This window comes from Dendropsophus ebraccatus, chromosome 13 (genome assembly GCF_027789765.1).
Source record: "Dendropsophus ebraccatus isolate aDenEbr1 chromosome 13, aDenEbr1.pat, whole genome shotgun sequence".
NCBI lineage: Eukaryota > Metazoa > Chordata > Amphibia > Anura > Hylidae > Dendropsophus > Dendropsophus ebraccatus.
Genome location: NC_091466.1, coordinates 47,595,147 through 47,610,390, shown reverse-complemented (window position 1 = coordinate 47,610,390; position 15,244 = coordinate 47,595,147). Strand labels below are relative to the sequence as shown.

The window sequence follows — 15,244 nt, the reverse complement described above, 5'->3', positions numbered from 1 at the left end:
GAGGGGAAGCCCCAAGTTTTTTTTTTGTTCTCACTCATTATCAGTTGGTGAAATTCCCCCCCAAAAAAATTGGATTTATAATGCCTTAGGCTATATTCGCACATCATAAGAGACCGGCTGTTCCGGCTGCAGTACCGGCCGGGATGATCTTTTCAGAGACCGGCCATTCCGTGATGATCTTTATGGCCGCAGAGTTCTGATGCGGGTGCATTCGTGCGCACCCGCATCAGAACTCCCCACAGCACACTATGGCGCGAGCGGCCTGTATGGAGTGAGAGGACTGTATGTCACTGACTGAACTCTTGACCTCTTATGGAACTCTATGCATCATGATTTATTATGATACCGGGAGCTCCGAAACAGTTATAGTTTCCTACTACTGTATTGACACAGCTTTGTCAGTTCAGCAGCAAAGACGCTTAGCTATTTCAGAGCTCTCGGCATCATAATAATATACTCCCAATCCCTCAGGCTAAATGCCTGGGGACAAACACCCCCCTTAATGGGAACCAACTTAAATATACTGTATTTTTTAATCTTACATATGAATAAAATCTGTGTATCAACTTATAGAAAGAAAGCATTAAAAACACAACAGTTGAACTGCTACCATATAAACCATATGCAGCAGGACCAAACCAGGTGTATGTCACTGAATGTGGGGGAACAGTGTGCTGTTGCTATTTAAAATCTGCCTCTAGCCCCTTCAACATGTTTCGCTGCGTCCGCAGCGTCCTCAGGAAGAATTGCTATCGATAGAATTGCAGAGATTAAGAATTGCTATCTTAGAATGGCTAAAATTAAAGGTTATATATTATAGTTAGGTCCTATTAAAGGGGGAGTTCAGTCCGTGACATACAGTCTGCTTGTGGACAATGTATCACAGACGTGTGAATGTCACCTTAGCTCACAACAGATGGGTCACTTCTTCAGGGGACGTTTCCTGGCTTGGCTAATTAAATCTCCAGTCATGTTCTGAGACTTCTTAAAGGAACATAAACATAGACGTAAAGGAAAAGTCACCTGCAACAGGTAGCGTCACAGGGTGGCTTCCTTCTTCCCAGGTGACCATTACCCCACCTTTGGGTTGAGCACCACATACTTGTGATCTCACAAACTCTTATAAAACTGTCTTTCTCCAACTCCCTGACTAGAGGCCCAGGCCCTGGCCTAGCCTGGCTATAGACTGCAGCAGAAACTCTCTGTCTCTCTCCCACCCTGCAAAAAACTAAGAGAAGCCCCTTCCACCAGGAACTAACTATCCTATATAGGGGTGACAGGGACTAACCTCCTTTTATTGGGGGAAAGTGCTGGAAGGAATGAGGTGTAAGAGTGGGATATGTGACACAGTATAAGGCACCCAAGCTAGTTACTGGATAACATGTTAACAGTGAAAGAGAACAAGTTAACCCTTTAACCTTCAGCTGTGCATAGAGATAAGGTAGAGTAAGACGCCAAGTGCTGATTGTGCTGAAAGGTACTGATCATCCAAAAGCGTGACACCTGACAGAGTTACCTTTTGACAGGTTGAATACAGGACTTTGCTGCACACCTGTACTAGGACACTGTATCACTATGCTCTAGTTCGGTCGTTCAGCATTTGAATACTTGTCACTGGATGCAGCCCTAGGGAGCCTGGGGAAACTTGGATGCAGCCAAAGGTTGTTTTCATGTTTTCCCAGGCTCTTTAGGGATACATTTGTGGGTATTTGTGGTGTCCCACTGCTAAGTGCCTAAGGCACCTGCCTTAAAGTTTTCACTCCAGGTTGAGTGGTGATGAAGGTAGTATTCTATAGTTTCACCACTAGATGTCAGTGTCCCTTATGCACCTCTGTTCTTGGTTGTACAGCTGAAGTTAGCAATGGGTTAATGTTATTGTTGTACCATGTGTTTCATGCTGACCTATAGGAGATGCTCTTTCTTCTTCTACCAATCCTTGCTCTACACACACAACCCAGGATGAGGAGATACTTAGCCCCCGTGTGGGAGGAAGTTAGTGCAGTTCAGTTCAGTTGGTTGAGTCTAAGACCAGTTCTTTCAGTACTTATACTATACCTACTATGCAGTGCTAGTAGGGAGAAGAGTCTAGGAACATTCTAGCCTAAAAAGTGCAGGGCAGTCCTGAAACACAAGAGGAACTAGCATGGATAAGACAAAGCTACCAGAAGGTCTACGTACCCTATCTCACAGAGCAGGTAACAAGGACACCCCCAGGAGCTTAGCTTAACCCAGGTAACCACGACTGTAGCTTGTATCACCCTAGGAGCACAAGTCTCTCGACACTGTAGGGCAGAAGGTGGTCAGACTAAATTCTATACACAGGTATAAGTAACTTCTCACTCTAAAGTATTCTCTACGTTCTGGCAGAGTACACTGCTACATTGGGTTGGGACTCCCTTGACAAACTCTTCTCCTCTACGCTACTCTACTGTACTCTACTTTCAACTCTTCAAGCACCGCTACAACTACCTCTACTCTACTTCCTCAAGCATCTCCTCAGCACAAACGAGTTCAAGCACTAAAGTCCATGTAAAGATTTATCTATTTTTTTACAAAAGTTTGTTGTACTACCAAGATACTGTACAGTAAAGCTGGTATATTTTTATATCACTGGGTCATCTTTACCTACGCACCAGCCACTATACACACTAAACGCACATCTTGGGTTATTTTTCACCTTTCTGTGGGTGGCGGTACCAATAGTCTGGGTGGGTCATTTGCCACTCAAGACTATTACTTTGACAAGAGCCAAAGGGACCCATCACAACCCTGCAGGTTACCCACCATTTGGGGAACACTACAGATCGGCCACAATAAAGCAGTTACCAACATCACACCTGTGTGCTGGACAAGCACTGGCATCACGACATTACCATCACTGGCCGAGCAACCACCACATATTCAAATGCCAAAGAATCGGACCCGAGCGTGCTTGAGTTGCACTCATCTGTAGACACTATTGATACACAATTCAGTCACGTCATCATTGCAATACATCAGAGTTATATAGAATGTTCTCCTGCATGCACATTTAGTCTTGTTCATTTTAGAGCTATAACTTTCGCTTCCAGATTGTAGCTATAAAAATTTAAAGCATCTTGTGGGAACAATGCACCACAGAGGGTAAGAGACAGCGGAGATGAGAACTCTTAGCTCCAGCAGAGAGAACTGAACAGGATGGACAAATGTAGGCTTAGTATGTAAACTGGAAATGGACTCGGGGTCAGGGGATTAAGGTTACCATGGGCCCCGGACTGTTTACAAATTGGGGGCCCCTTGCTAACCACGCTAACTCTAGTAGTAGTAGTAGTAGTAGTAGTCGTAGGCAGCATTATAGTAGATACGGGAGTCACATGTACCCACATGGCCCCTAGTGTACTGTGTCATCCTCTAATCTGTTGCAGAACTAAAACTCCTAATACTGGGAGATGTAGTCCTGTATATTACCACACACCATGCTGGGAGATGTAGTCCTGTATATTATCACACACCATGCTGGGAGATGTAGTCCTGTATATTACCACACACCATGCTGGGAGATGTAGTCCTGTATATTACCACACACCATGCTGGGAGATGTAGTCCTGTATATTACCACACACCATGCTGGGAGATGTAGTCCTGTATATTACCCCACACCATGCTGGGAGATGTAGTCCTGTATATTACCCCACACCATGCTGGGAGAAGTAGTCCTGTATATTACCTCACACCATGCTGGGAGATGTAGTCCTGAATATTACCACACACCATGCTGGAAGATGTAGTCCTGTATATTACCACACATCATGCTGGGAGATGTAGTCCTGAATATTACCACACACCATGCTGGGAGATGTAGTCCTGTATATTACCCCACACTATGCTGGGAGATGTAGTCCTGTATATTACACACACACACAATGCTGGGAGATGTAGTCCTGTATATTACCACACACCATGCTGTGAGATGTAGTCCTGTATATTACCCCACACTATGCTGGGAGATGTAGTCCTGTATATTACACACACACACAATGCTGGGAGATGTAGTCCTGAATATTACCACACACCATGCTGGGAGATGTAGTCCTGTATATTACCCCACACAATGCTGGGAGATGTAGTCCTGTATATTACACACACACACCATGCTGGGAGATGTAGTCCTGTATATTACCCCACACTATGCTGGGAAATGTAGTCCTGTATATTAACACACATTATGCTGTGAGATGTAGTCCTGTATATTACCACACACCATGCTGGGAGATGTAGTCCTGTATATTACCACACACAATGCTGGGAGATGTAGTCCTGCATATTACCACACACTGTGCTGGTAGATGTAGTCCTGCATATTACCACACACCATACTGCGAGATGTAGTCCTGTATATTACCACACACCATGCTGGGAGATGTAGTCCTGTATATTACCACACAACCTGCTGGTAGATGTAGTCCTGCATATTACCACACACCATGCTGGGAGATGTAGTCCTGTATATTACCACACACCATACTGCGAGATGTAGTCCAGCATATTACCCCACACACCATGCTGGGAGATGTAGTCCTGTATATTAGCACACATCATGCTGGGAGATGTAGTCCTGTATATTACCACACCATGCTGGGAGATGTAGTCCTGTATATTATCACACAGCATGCTGGTAGATGTAGTCCTGTATATTACCACACACCATTCTGGGAGATGTAGTCCTGCAAAGGATTGACAGGGATCCTCCTGTTCTGTGCAGTTACAATCCTGGTGGGCAGTCTCTCCACCAGACACCCACTCACCTTGATTTAAACCTTCAGCAACCCACTGGGCTGCTGTAATGCGCCGTCTGTAAAATGCGCCACCATTTGTAACATAGCATACAAAACCCATCAAAATATGCCATTTTTTTTAATGACATATACAGATAATTCTTTGTAAGAGGGCCGGGGTGGGTTACCTGTGGTTCAGCCCCTTTAAACTCTAGTCCATTTTGTTAATTATCGCCTTTATACACTGACAATATTTCTTCTATAAAGATGACAAATTCCATTTACACAATAATTTTCTTTGCACAGAACAGATTATCCACATTAGCATGGAAAGTGTATGCTTTTTGCCTAGAGCTATCATTTATTTGCTATATAGATACAGGCTGTAAGATAAACTCAGTATACACAGATGTCCCCTCTGTTGTACCTGTACACAGGCTTGTTTCACCAATACACAATCATAAATCTCTGCTTGAACTGAAATAACCCCAAATTACACTATTGTCTATGTGGCCCCAATGATGACACCATGGTATATCTATTGTTTCCTTGGGTATGGGGGGATATTCAAAAACACCAGATATGATGCAGAAAGTTTTGTGACTAAACATTAATCATGTCGAAGGAGTACCCCTATACGGATGTATTCTCAGACATAGAGATTTCTACCATGCCGCTAGTGGCACATGGAGTAGGAGGGATTCTGCACTGGGCACGTGAAACGTCAACTTATGTTACTAACTGTAGAGGCACTCCCTGCACTACTATGGTGTCTTAGGCTATGTTCACACTAAGTAAAAGTACGGACGTAGTCCGAACCGCAAAACTACGGCCGTAGTTTTGAGGTTTATACCTTGGCTGCAATATGTACGAACTACGGTAGTACAATGCACACTACGTATTAGACAACGGCCGTTGTTTTCACAGCTCCGTGAAAAATGAACATGTCATTTATTTCCGGCCGGTAATGTTCCAACTACGGCCGTGGATTTCAATGCGGCCACGCACGGAATACTTATTTCAGCTAAATTAAACTTGATTTTGAAATTAAAAATTTTCTGTATGGTTTATTAGGCTGGGCGCAGTATTCCAAATAAATGACTTGTTTCATCCCGCTCAGAAACAAGCTAGGAAGCAAAATTATACAACTGCTGTAGTTTCACGACTAGACCGTATGTCCATATTTCTACAGCCGTAGTTTCAGGCGCACATGGTGAAAACAACAGCCGTTAATTTATGTTGTGTGAACATAGCTTAAAAGTAAAAGAACTTAAAGTGTCACTGTCTTTAAATTTTTTTTGCAGAAATCAATAGTATTCCCCCCCCCCCATAGGTTAGACAGGGCTCGACTAATGTAAAAGATTTCCAGTAAATGAAAGAGAGGAGGGGGGGGGGACCTGGGGAAAGTCTTTTTGAATGCAGATAATGGCATATTTGCCTAATAAAACCAATTACAAAGTTTCTTAAAATCGCCTGAACTATTGGTTTCTGCAAAAAAGAAAAAAACTACGACAGTGACACTTTCAGGAGAACTCTGGTGAAACATAAAAATCCAGTGCTGGCAAAGCTGGGTGTGAACATAATAAAGATGTTATACTTACCTGTCCCTGTGCCCCTGCAACACACCAGTGTTCTGTCAGACTCTGTTTTCCTCTAGTTCCTGTGTAATCATGACCGGCAGAAACTACCCACTTGGCCAGGTCTTCATTGCAGTGATGTCCCGCTTTGGTCACTGATTTGCTGAGCGGGCATTTCTCAGCCCGAGTTGTGGCATCACCACATTGAGAGATCCATGGGGCTGTGAGTGAGTGGTGTCCCTGCAGCTGTGGGGTAAGTAGAACCTCTTTATTTTGTTCCCGCCATGCCCCCCTGGGTTTTTACGTTACATCTGGAGTTCTCTTTTAAGGCTGTTTCTGATTCTCAGTTTTCAAGGCCGCTATGCACAGGACTTCCCCTCTTCGCAAGAAGTATAACAGTAGTAACAGTAGTCTTTCTTTCCTACCATTTACCATACATAAAAAAGAGGTCTTCCAATTATATAATTTTTTTTAATCTATGACTTGTACTATGTCTTGTACTTGGGAAATTCAAAAAAGATATGTGTACTACTTTGGATGCTGTCGAACTTCCCTGATATTACTGTATATGTTTGTACAACATGTCAGAGATTTATTGAAATTACAGTAATCCTTTAAGGCTGGGTTCACATGTGCGTTGTATTTTCTGTTGAATAATGGGTGGATTCTTTACATGCCAGACATGAATAGTGCTCAATGGACCCCATTGTCTTTACTGGGGTGATAGTCCCTTGTGTTTCTGGCATGACGTCTGGCATTATTGATGACGAAGGCACCTTGTGGAGCCTCCAAGGCAGGTGTGAGCCCAGCCTACCCCCTCCCCTATCCAATACCATATACTGTATAGGACTATATACTTCTCTATAGTACTAAACTATATTTAATTTGCTATAACCACATAGCTGGAAAAATGCGTACGAAGGGGGTGGAGGAAAAGAAGGGGAACTCTGTAATCTCTATTAAGGGTTTGAACACACTTGGAAACCCCCCTTTCTAACGACTTCCTTTGCCCCCATATAGTTCTATTTCCTACCCCCATAAGTGAACAGGTGGCAGAAAGCAGATAACAGCTTGAAATGCACAGTCAGATATTAAATCTAGAGCTAAATGGTCTTAATTTTGGCCGCCTGGTTCTAGTTCCACCTCAGACAGTTTCTGTGGTTCCTGTTTGCTTTCATTTTCTTAGAGGAACTCAATTCATCTATATACTTGTCACTTTACAACCTCATAGTTCCTCTTTTATTTACCATTTTTCGCTCAGTGTTCGGGTTACTTCAGATCCTTTAAAGAGGATGTACCACCAGGTACATCCTCTTTAATCTGAACCGACGGATCGAACGGCGCTGTCACGGGGAAGCCGATGCCACGGTCCGTTTTTTTTTGGACCGCGGCCCGATTCCCGTGCACGGCGCCGTTCTATGCACTGGAACCGGCGGTAGCCAGGCTTAACATGAGTTGTAGCCAGGGTTAACTTGATCACAAGTGTGTCAGGGAGCTGTGTTAAGTCAATTAGAAAGTTAAGTTAAATGCGTTATGCTGCGTTTACACAGAACGATTATCGTGCGAATTCGCACAATAACGATCGAATTCGAACGATAATCGTACGTGTGAACGCTGCTAACGATCAAACGACGAGCGAGAAATCGTTCATTTTGATCTTTCAACAACTTCTCAAATCGTCGTTGATTGTTCGCAAAAAATTCGCAGATTGTTCCGTGTGAACAGTCATTCGCCGATTTAACCAATGTGTGAGATAGGCTTAAGCGATCGCAAAACGAATTTTCCGTACGATACAGCGTACCCTCTAAACTCTGATCGTTATGAAAAAAAATCGTTACTCCGACATTGTTAATTGTACGATAGGGCAAATTATCGTTCCGTGTAAACGTAGTATTACTGTGATCAAGTTAACCCTGGCTACAACTCATATTAAGCCCGGCTACATCTGTAATTTACCTGCCCCCTTAACCGTCTCCCGCTGTCTGTATATACATTACATGTCTCCTTGCTGCACGGGGTCCCGTCTTCCTGCTCTCCCGCTCAGCCAATCAGTGTGTTGCCCAGCCGCAGCCACTGATTGGCCACGGATCTCACTGCAAAACTCGCAGCGAGATTTCCGCTGCGAGTCGTCCTGTGTGAAGGCACCCTTATAAAGTATTCAGATCTGCACTCACCTGTTAGTATACAAATACTTTTTCCCCTTATCAGGGATGTAGACAGCTGGGCTCAGCTGTGAGGACAGAGATGTATCAAACTTTAGCACACTTTATTTTTGTGATGCTATGTGTTTGTTTTTATTGTATTTTTGTCTGTGCAATAATAAAAGTACAGCGGTACCTTGGATTAGGAGCATAATTCGTTCCAGGACCGCGCTTGTAATCCAAATCCACTCTTAAACCAGAGCAAATTTTCCCATAAGAAATCACTGATATGCAGACAATTGGTTCCACACCCCAAAAATAATGATTTATTATTCTGAATAACATGTAAAACTAATGAAACAAACATTCAGAAACAGCAGAATATATGATATTATAAGTTACTGTACAGTAATGGAGAGGATAGGAAACACAAGGGCTGACAGAGACTGCAGGGAGCATGAAGGAATGAGCAGGACAGATGTGGGCACATACATGCAGCACTCTCTGTCTGGGGAGAGAGGGGTTACAGCTATGAAGAGATTACCTCCACAGTCCTGTCCCCTGATGTAAGCCCCAGCCTGAAGTGGATCTGGTATGAGTTGGAAGGTTAGGGAGACTTTCTGGGTCAGAGTACAGGGCTGTAGACCCCGCTATACAGACCATGCCCCTCCTCCACTCACGCTCTCACCCAGTAAAGGGAGCTCTTAAACCAAAGCAATGCTCTTAAACAAAGTTACAATTTTGAAAAACTTTGAGCTCTTAAACCAAAACGCTCTTAAACCAAGTTACTCTTAAACCAAGGTACCACTGTATATATTCTGTATTGTAAAGTGTCCTGGATTATAGTGCTTTCTTTGTTTTCTTGTTATATCTTTGTTATATATCTGTGAGATGCAGAAAGACATCACGCCAGAAGGAGAGGGACATCACACATCCCCCTAGCAGCTACATTTCGGGGGACCGACCCCTTTCTAATGGCTGTTTTTAGCTTTTCAACCAACTCCAAGAGCCGTAGGCAGTTCAGAGGGGGACGAAAAACCTGATGAATGATGGTGCAATTACACAGAGAGATGTATCTGACAGATCTTTGAAGCCAAAGCCAAGAACAGACCATAAAGGAAAGACTGAGATTTCTCCTCTTTTCAAATCCATTCCCGGCTTTGGCTTAAAAAATATTTTAGATAAATCTCTCTGTGTAAACGCACCAACAGAATAGCTAGTTTGTTATGTTCTGGGCTGGGGCAGCAACATATGAAAAGTTTAATTTCATCGGAATACCCCTTTAAGCAGAGCTGAGTGGGGAGCAGAATAGGAATGCAGCAGGGGGTGAGAGATGGAGTAGCAGGGGAGTGAGGGGGGGTAAGTATGGCTTTTTATTGTTTTATGGGGGGAGGGGGTAGTGTTTTAGCCCACACCTGGCAACAGCAGATAGATAAAACAACAGTATACTGTATATATATATACGCTGCATGAGGCAATGTCCATTTTTCTCCCCTTACAAGTATATAATTCCTAGAGCCATTACTGTAGGGGCCGCCTGGGTTGCAAATGAACCTGATATTCAATCCTTTGAGCTTAAAAAGATGCCATAAAATGGGCGCCATATTGTAACACATGGATTGACCAATGAATAATGTCTGTGCATGGAGCTGCTTCAGTAAAGCTACTGAAATCATCATAGATTCCATGTCAGCTGTCACTCATCCTTCCCATGACAGGGAATACGTTTGGTTATACAAAAAGCTGATTTACCCTTCAGGGCTGTAGGAAAGCTGGGTGACACCTTCTCAGAGGTGCTGTCCTAGCAGTAGTAAAAGTTTCCTGTCACTCAGTTGATAAAAAGAAACATTGAGGATTTCTATAATGAAACGCTAGAGGGCGACACAAGGGCTTATATTTACGGAAGAAAAGGAAATGCTAAGTAAGTAATTGACACTCTTGTTCCAAGTCCTGGCTGCAGTGCGCGGAGCTGACCGCTAGGGGCGCTGTTGTACACTCAGATTCGGGATAAGGCTTCCTGGTTGTGATCACACAGCAGGACTGTGATCAGTGTGCACTGAGCTGCTTACTGCACCGGATCCCTGTGCCAGGGCTGGGTGACTGCGCTGCTTAGCAAGGCAGAGAACAGGACTGCGCCTACTCAATCCAAGGGCCAGCCCAGGGAGGGGTGAGAGAAACTTTTTTTTTTTGCCTAGCCTGTTAGTCAGAGGCTTCCAGACTGTGTACAGATACTGCATGCTGGCTGCATAGTACCTGCATGCAGGTGCCACAGGCTGGGGGCTCTGGCATGGACAGGGGAAGATCTGCAGCAGCTACACACTGACAGCAGCTGGCATCCACATCACAGAGGCTGATCTCCTTCCCCTGTCCCAGGAGGGGCACCCACCAGCTCTATGGCTGGCAGCATGAGGTTCAATGGCAATCTAAAGCTGAAGATAGGTGAAGCAGTGGGATTGCAGCCAACCAGGTGGTCTCTAAGGCATTCAGTGTTCAAGAAAGGCTCCTCTTTACTGGATCCCTACATCACCATCAATGTGGATGAGTGCACCATTGGGAAGACCACCATCAAGCACAGGACTAACAAGCCCACTTACAATGAAGAGTTTAGTGTTACCATATGTGAGGGGAGTAAGATGGAGCTGGCTGTCTTCCACGACACCCCCATTGGGTATGATGACTTTGTTGCAAATTGCACCCTCAGTTTTCAGGAGCTTCTCAGAAACTGTGGACCCACAGACTCCTTTGAAGGCTGGGTAAGAACTATCCCCTATAGATATAGCATGTTGGGGGTGTCTTTTTATTTCAGTAGTAAATGGGTTAATAATGTTTTGCAGTGGGCATTGTAGTGGTGAATGTCACCATGGTTTTGTGTGTATTGTTTCGAAGTATAAAAATCATCTTGACTATTCTTTTAAATGACTTTTAGTCTAGTTTAAGATATTCGCTATGATCCAAGCATTTCTAAAATTGTAAACCACTTATAAATGCTATTTTGTGACCCGCCTGTTAGTAGTTTTCATGTCTGATTGTTCTCCCTGTGTGATGTCAGGCTTGGCTCACACCTGAGTTGGGGGCGCCATTGGATGCAGGTTCTATTTCCCATCAAGTTTTATTAACAAATATTGGTAGAACATATAGAGCTGGGTAAGAGTGGCCTGACGCTGCATTGTACTTTATAATTTATTCAGGTGTATTCCAGGCACTTACCTGGTCACTGGCGTACAGAATAACCAGTTAAGGCCAGGGCTTCATGGCTGTAAAATACATGAAGTTAATGTGCTGTCAGTTTGACAGCTGACTTGGATTAGAAGGTACACTCTTGGAAACCAATTGCAGAGCACCCAGCCCAATGATTGTTCTAATGAGTGTAGGTGCCCTGATGCATAGAGATGTACAGGAGCAGGGACGTTCAGTGACTTTTTTTCTGGGCCGCAAAAGCGTCTGCAATTTTTTTCTGTGATCCGTGGAAAATCATCCGTAATTGCATCCATTTCTGTAAAATGTGGATAGTACTAGTTTGCCTAGATTTGATCCGTTTTTTTTTACGGATATCACAATAGACTTCTATTGGTAATCCGTACCGCAATTCAAATCCACACTAGAACATGTCCATGGAATAGGAGCAGCGGCAGCAGACCGCTGCTGTATGCTATGGGCTGCCCGGACAATCTAGCAATCACCCAGGCAGCTCTCCGCGGCCCCTCCTGGACTCACCCGCTTGCTGCTGCCACGTGTAATAGCGGCGGCAGCAGCGAGCAGGAAACGAGGAGCAAACGAGCGCTAATAGCGCTTGTTTGCTCCTCTAAGTCGGCCCGTGGAATAGGGGCTTAGGGTCCATTAACTCAGAAAGATTATCTGCCAAAGATTTGAAGCCAAAACCAGAATAGATTTGAAAAAAGGAGAAATCTCAGGCTTTCCTTTATGACCTGATTTCTGCTTATAGTCTGTTTCTGGCTTTGGCTTCAAATCTTTGGTAGATAATCTGTCAGATAATCTTTTGTGTAAATGGACGTGTGCTATCTCATTGGTGCTTATTTGCAGAGCCTTCACAAAGCTCACAAGTATTCACACCTTTGCAGTTTTGTTGAGCTTCCCTTTAAAGCCTTATTGATTATGCAGTTTTGTCTAAATGGGTTGTTTTGGCTTTTTCATGTGATTAACATTACCAGGCTTCATTGCAGGTGTTTTTTTTTTTCTTCATAAAACTGATTAGATTAAGCCTGGAAGTAATGGAAATCTATAAGAATAATGCATTAAAGGGGTTATCCAGGATTAGAAGAAACAAAGCATGTTTTTGTGTGTAATATTGCTGTGGAAACAAATGTGTTTCCAAAAGGTTAGTGCTGAAATATGAATGTTATGGGCAGCTGCCTCAATTTTCCTAGTAGATCCAAAGATCTTCACTGTAATGTTATTGTGCCCTGTTTAGGCCATATTACACGGGCCAACATTTAGGAGCAAGCGAGTGCCGACCTGTCAGATCAGCGCTCACTTGCTCCTCTTTACACACACCAACATTGAGCAGGGGGGCTGCCTGGATGATCTTTAGATCCTATGGGTGACGCATAGGAGCGGCGGCAGCAGACCACCTTCCTCTTCTATTACACAGAGTGGTGGGCAGCAGACTGTCACTATTGTTGTATTTCTTTTCAACATGTTGAAAGACAACGATCAGCCTTTTAACCCTGACTATTACACCAAGTGATTATCGGCCACAACAGCCGATGATCGACCAAATACATCCGATAACCGCTTAAGCCCGTATTACACAGGGCGACCGGAGGAGCAAAAGAGCGCTTTCACTGCTCGCTTGCTGCTCGTTCCGCATGCTGCCAGCACTATTACAGCGGCAGCGAGTGGGTGAGAGCTGGGGGGGGGGGGGGGTCGAGGAGCCGACTTCCATTATTAAAAAAAAAAAAAAAAGCAGTTTTTTTTTTTACGGACAGAAAAACGTTTGTGTCCGTAAAAAAAAAAAAACAGGTCTGTTTTGATACGTTTTTTTTTTTTGTTTTTTTTTATAATGGAAGTCAATGGAAAAACGGATGCACACAGTTGCATACGTTTTTTGCAAAAAAAAATGGATTGCCAAAAAGAGATTGCCTCCTTACCTGTAAGATGGCTTTTATAAGTGTTCGTGATAAAATATTGTTCCCCTATCTGATCTGAAACTCATCCTTGGCTTCCTATACCTGTATAGAAAATAGTGGCGTCAGTGCATCACTGCTTTAATCCTTTCGGCATGTGCACATATGTATCTTTAAGAATCAAATATGTCACCTATACAATAGATATGTCATCAAGTACGGGACGGGAAACTGTATCTCTACATCGGGGGGAGGGAACCTTGGCTCTCTAGCTGTTGCAAAACTACAACTCCCATCATGCCTGGACATGATGGGAGTGGTAGTTCTGCAACAGCTGGAGGGCCAAGGTTCCCTACCCCTGCTCTACGTTATTCATCCATGTGGATACATGCTGTTGTACATTTACAGAAGTAAAGTAGGTGAAGTTCATTATGAAGCCTAAAGTTTGACCTACATTCTATGTTGGTTGCAACATACACTGAACCTGTATCCGTCACCTACACACAGCGGGGGCAGAGACAGTGTAGGCCCAGCCATGAACATAAATAAGACTCGCAATCAATCTGATGTCTGTGGTAGATCTTATTGTCTGGCTACAAAAACTTCAGTTTGGCTCCTGCACTTGCATAAAAGAGGCCCTGAGCTGCTGCCAAATAATTGTACTGGGGAGAGGGGATAAGCAGTTCCCTTTTTCCTGCTGTATGTCAGGGCAGGAATACTCAGGAGATCCCAATACAAGTTAGATTGATGAATATGGCACACTATAATTTAATGTATATGAGCTTAAAGGGGTTGTCCAGCAAAAAATGTTTTCTTTCAAATCAACTGGTGTCAGAAAGTTATACAGATTTGTAATTTACTTCTATTTAAAAATCTCAAGTCTTTCCATACTTATTAGGTACTATATGTTCTGCAGGAAGTGGTGTATTCTTTTTAGTCTGACACAGTGCTCTCTGCTGCCATCTCTGGAGGAGACAGGAGCTGTCCAGCGCAGGAGAGGTTTTCTATGGGTATTTGCTACTGCTCTGGACAGTTCCTGACATGGACAGAGTTATCTTCAGAGAGCACTGTGTCAGACTGGAAAGAATAACCACTTCCTTCAGGATATATAGTAGCTGGTAAGCATGGGAAGACTTGAGAATTTTAAATAGAAGTAAATTACAAATCTATATAACTTTCTGACTTCAGAAATATTTTTTTCCCCGCTTTTAACAGCCTTTATACATATACGAATGTCAGTGTTCCTGATCCAGTTACCCTCTACTCAAAAAAAAAATTACATCACAGTACCCCCAAGACTATGATCATATAGTGTGCTACACATCAAGTATGAGATGGACCCCCCCAGAGACATGACCGGTACACATAGCGATGTTTGATAACCTCTGTATAAGATTATGGACAATCGTATGTATTGGACCCAGCATATGTAATTCGGGAAGCCTTGCCTCAAAATCTCGAGGATCGCGCACGTTTTATTTAGTCTAGTGATAAGATTGACTTTGCATTTGCACTATTTAAGCTTTCACACTGCATCTTGTAATGTTGGTGGGAGGTATTGTAGATGTTGGCAGTGTATATCTGTGTGTGTATATATATTTACTGCCTTATGTAATAGCACACCAGCTTGTGCGATTCCATGCAGCAAATACAAAAATTACCCCAAACTTACACTTTCCTGGTCTCCA

At 43.5% G+C, this 15,244-nt stretch overlaps 1 protein-coding gene across 1 annotated transcript in view; it reads left to right on the top strand.

Annotated features, from left to right (window-relative positions):
* The first annotated feature begins 10,507 nt into the window (after positions 1 to 10,507).
* PRKCH (protein kinase C eta) overlaps positions 10,508 to 15,244 on the top strand; it is a 139,532-nt gene continuing 134,795 nt past the window's right edge. The window contains exon 1 of the mRNA XM_069949153.1: positions 10,508 to 11,225. Within this exon, the coding sequence (XP_069805254.1) occupies positions 10,866 to 11,225 (360 nt within the window). The 5' untranslated portion in view covers positions 10,508 to 10,865. The remainder of the gene's footprint in view (positions 11,226 to 15,244) is intronic.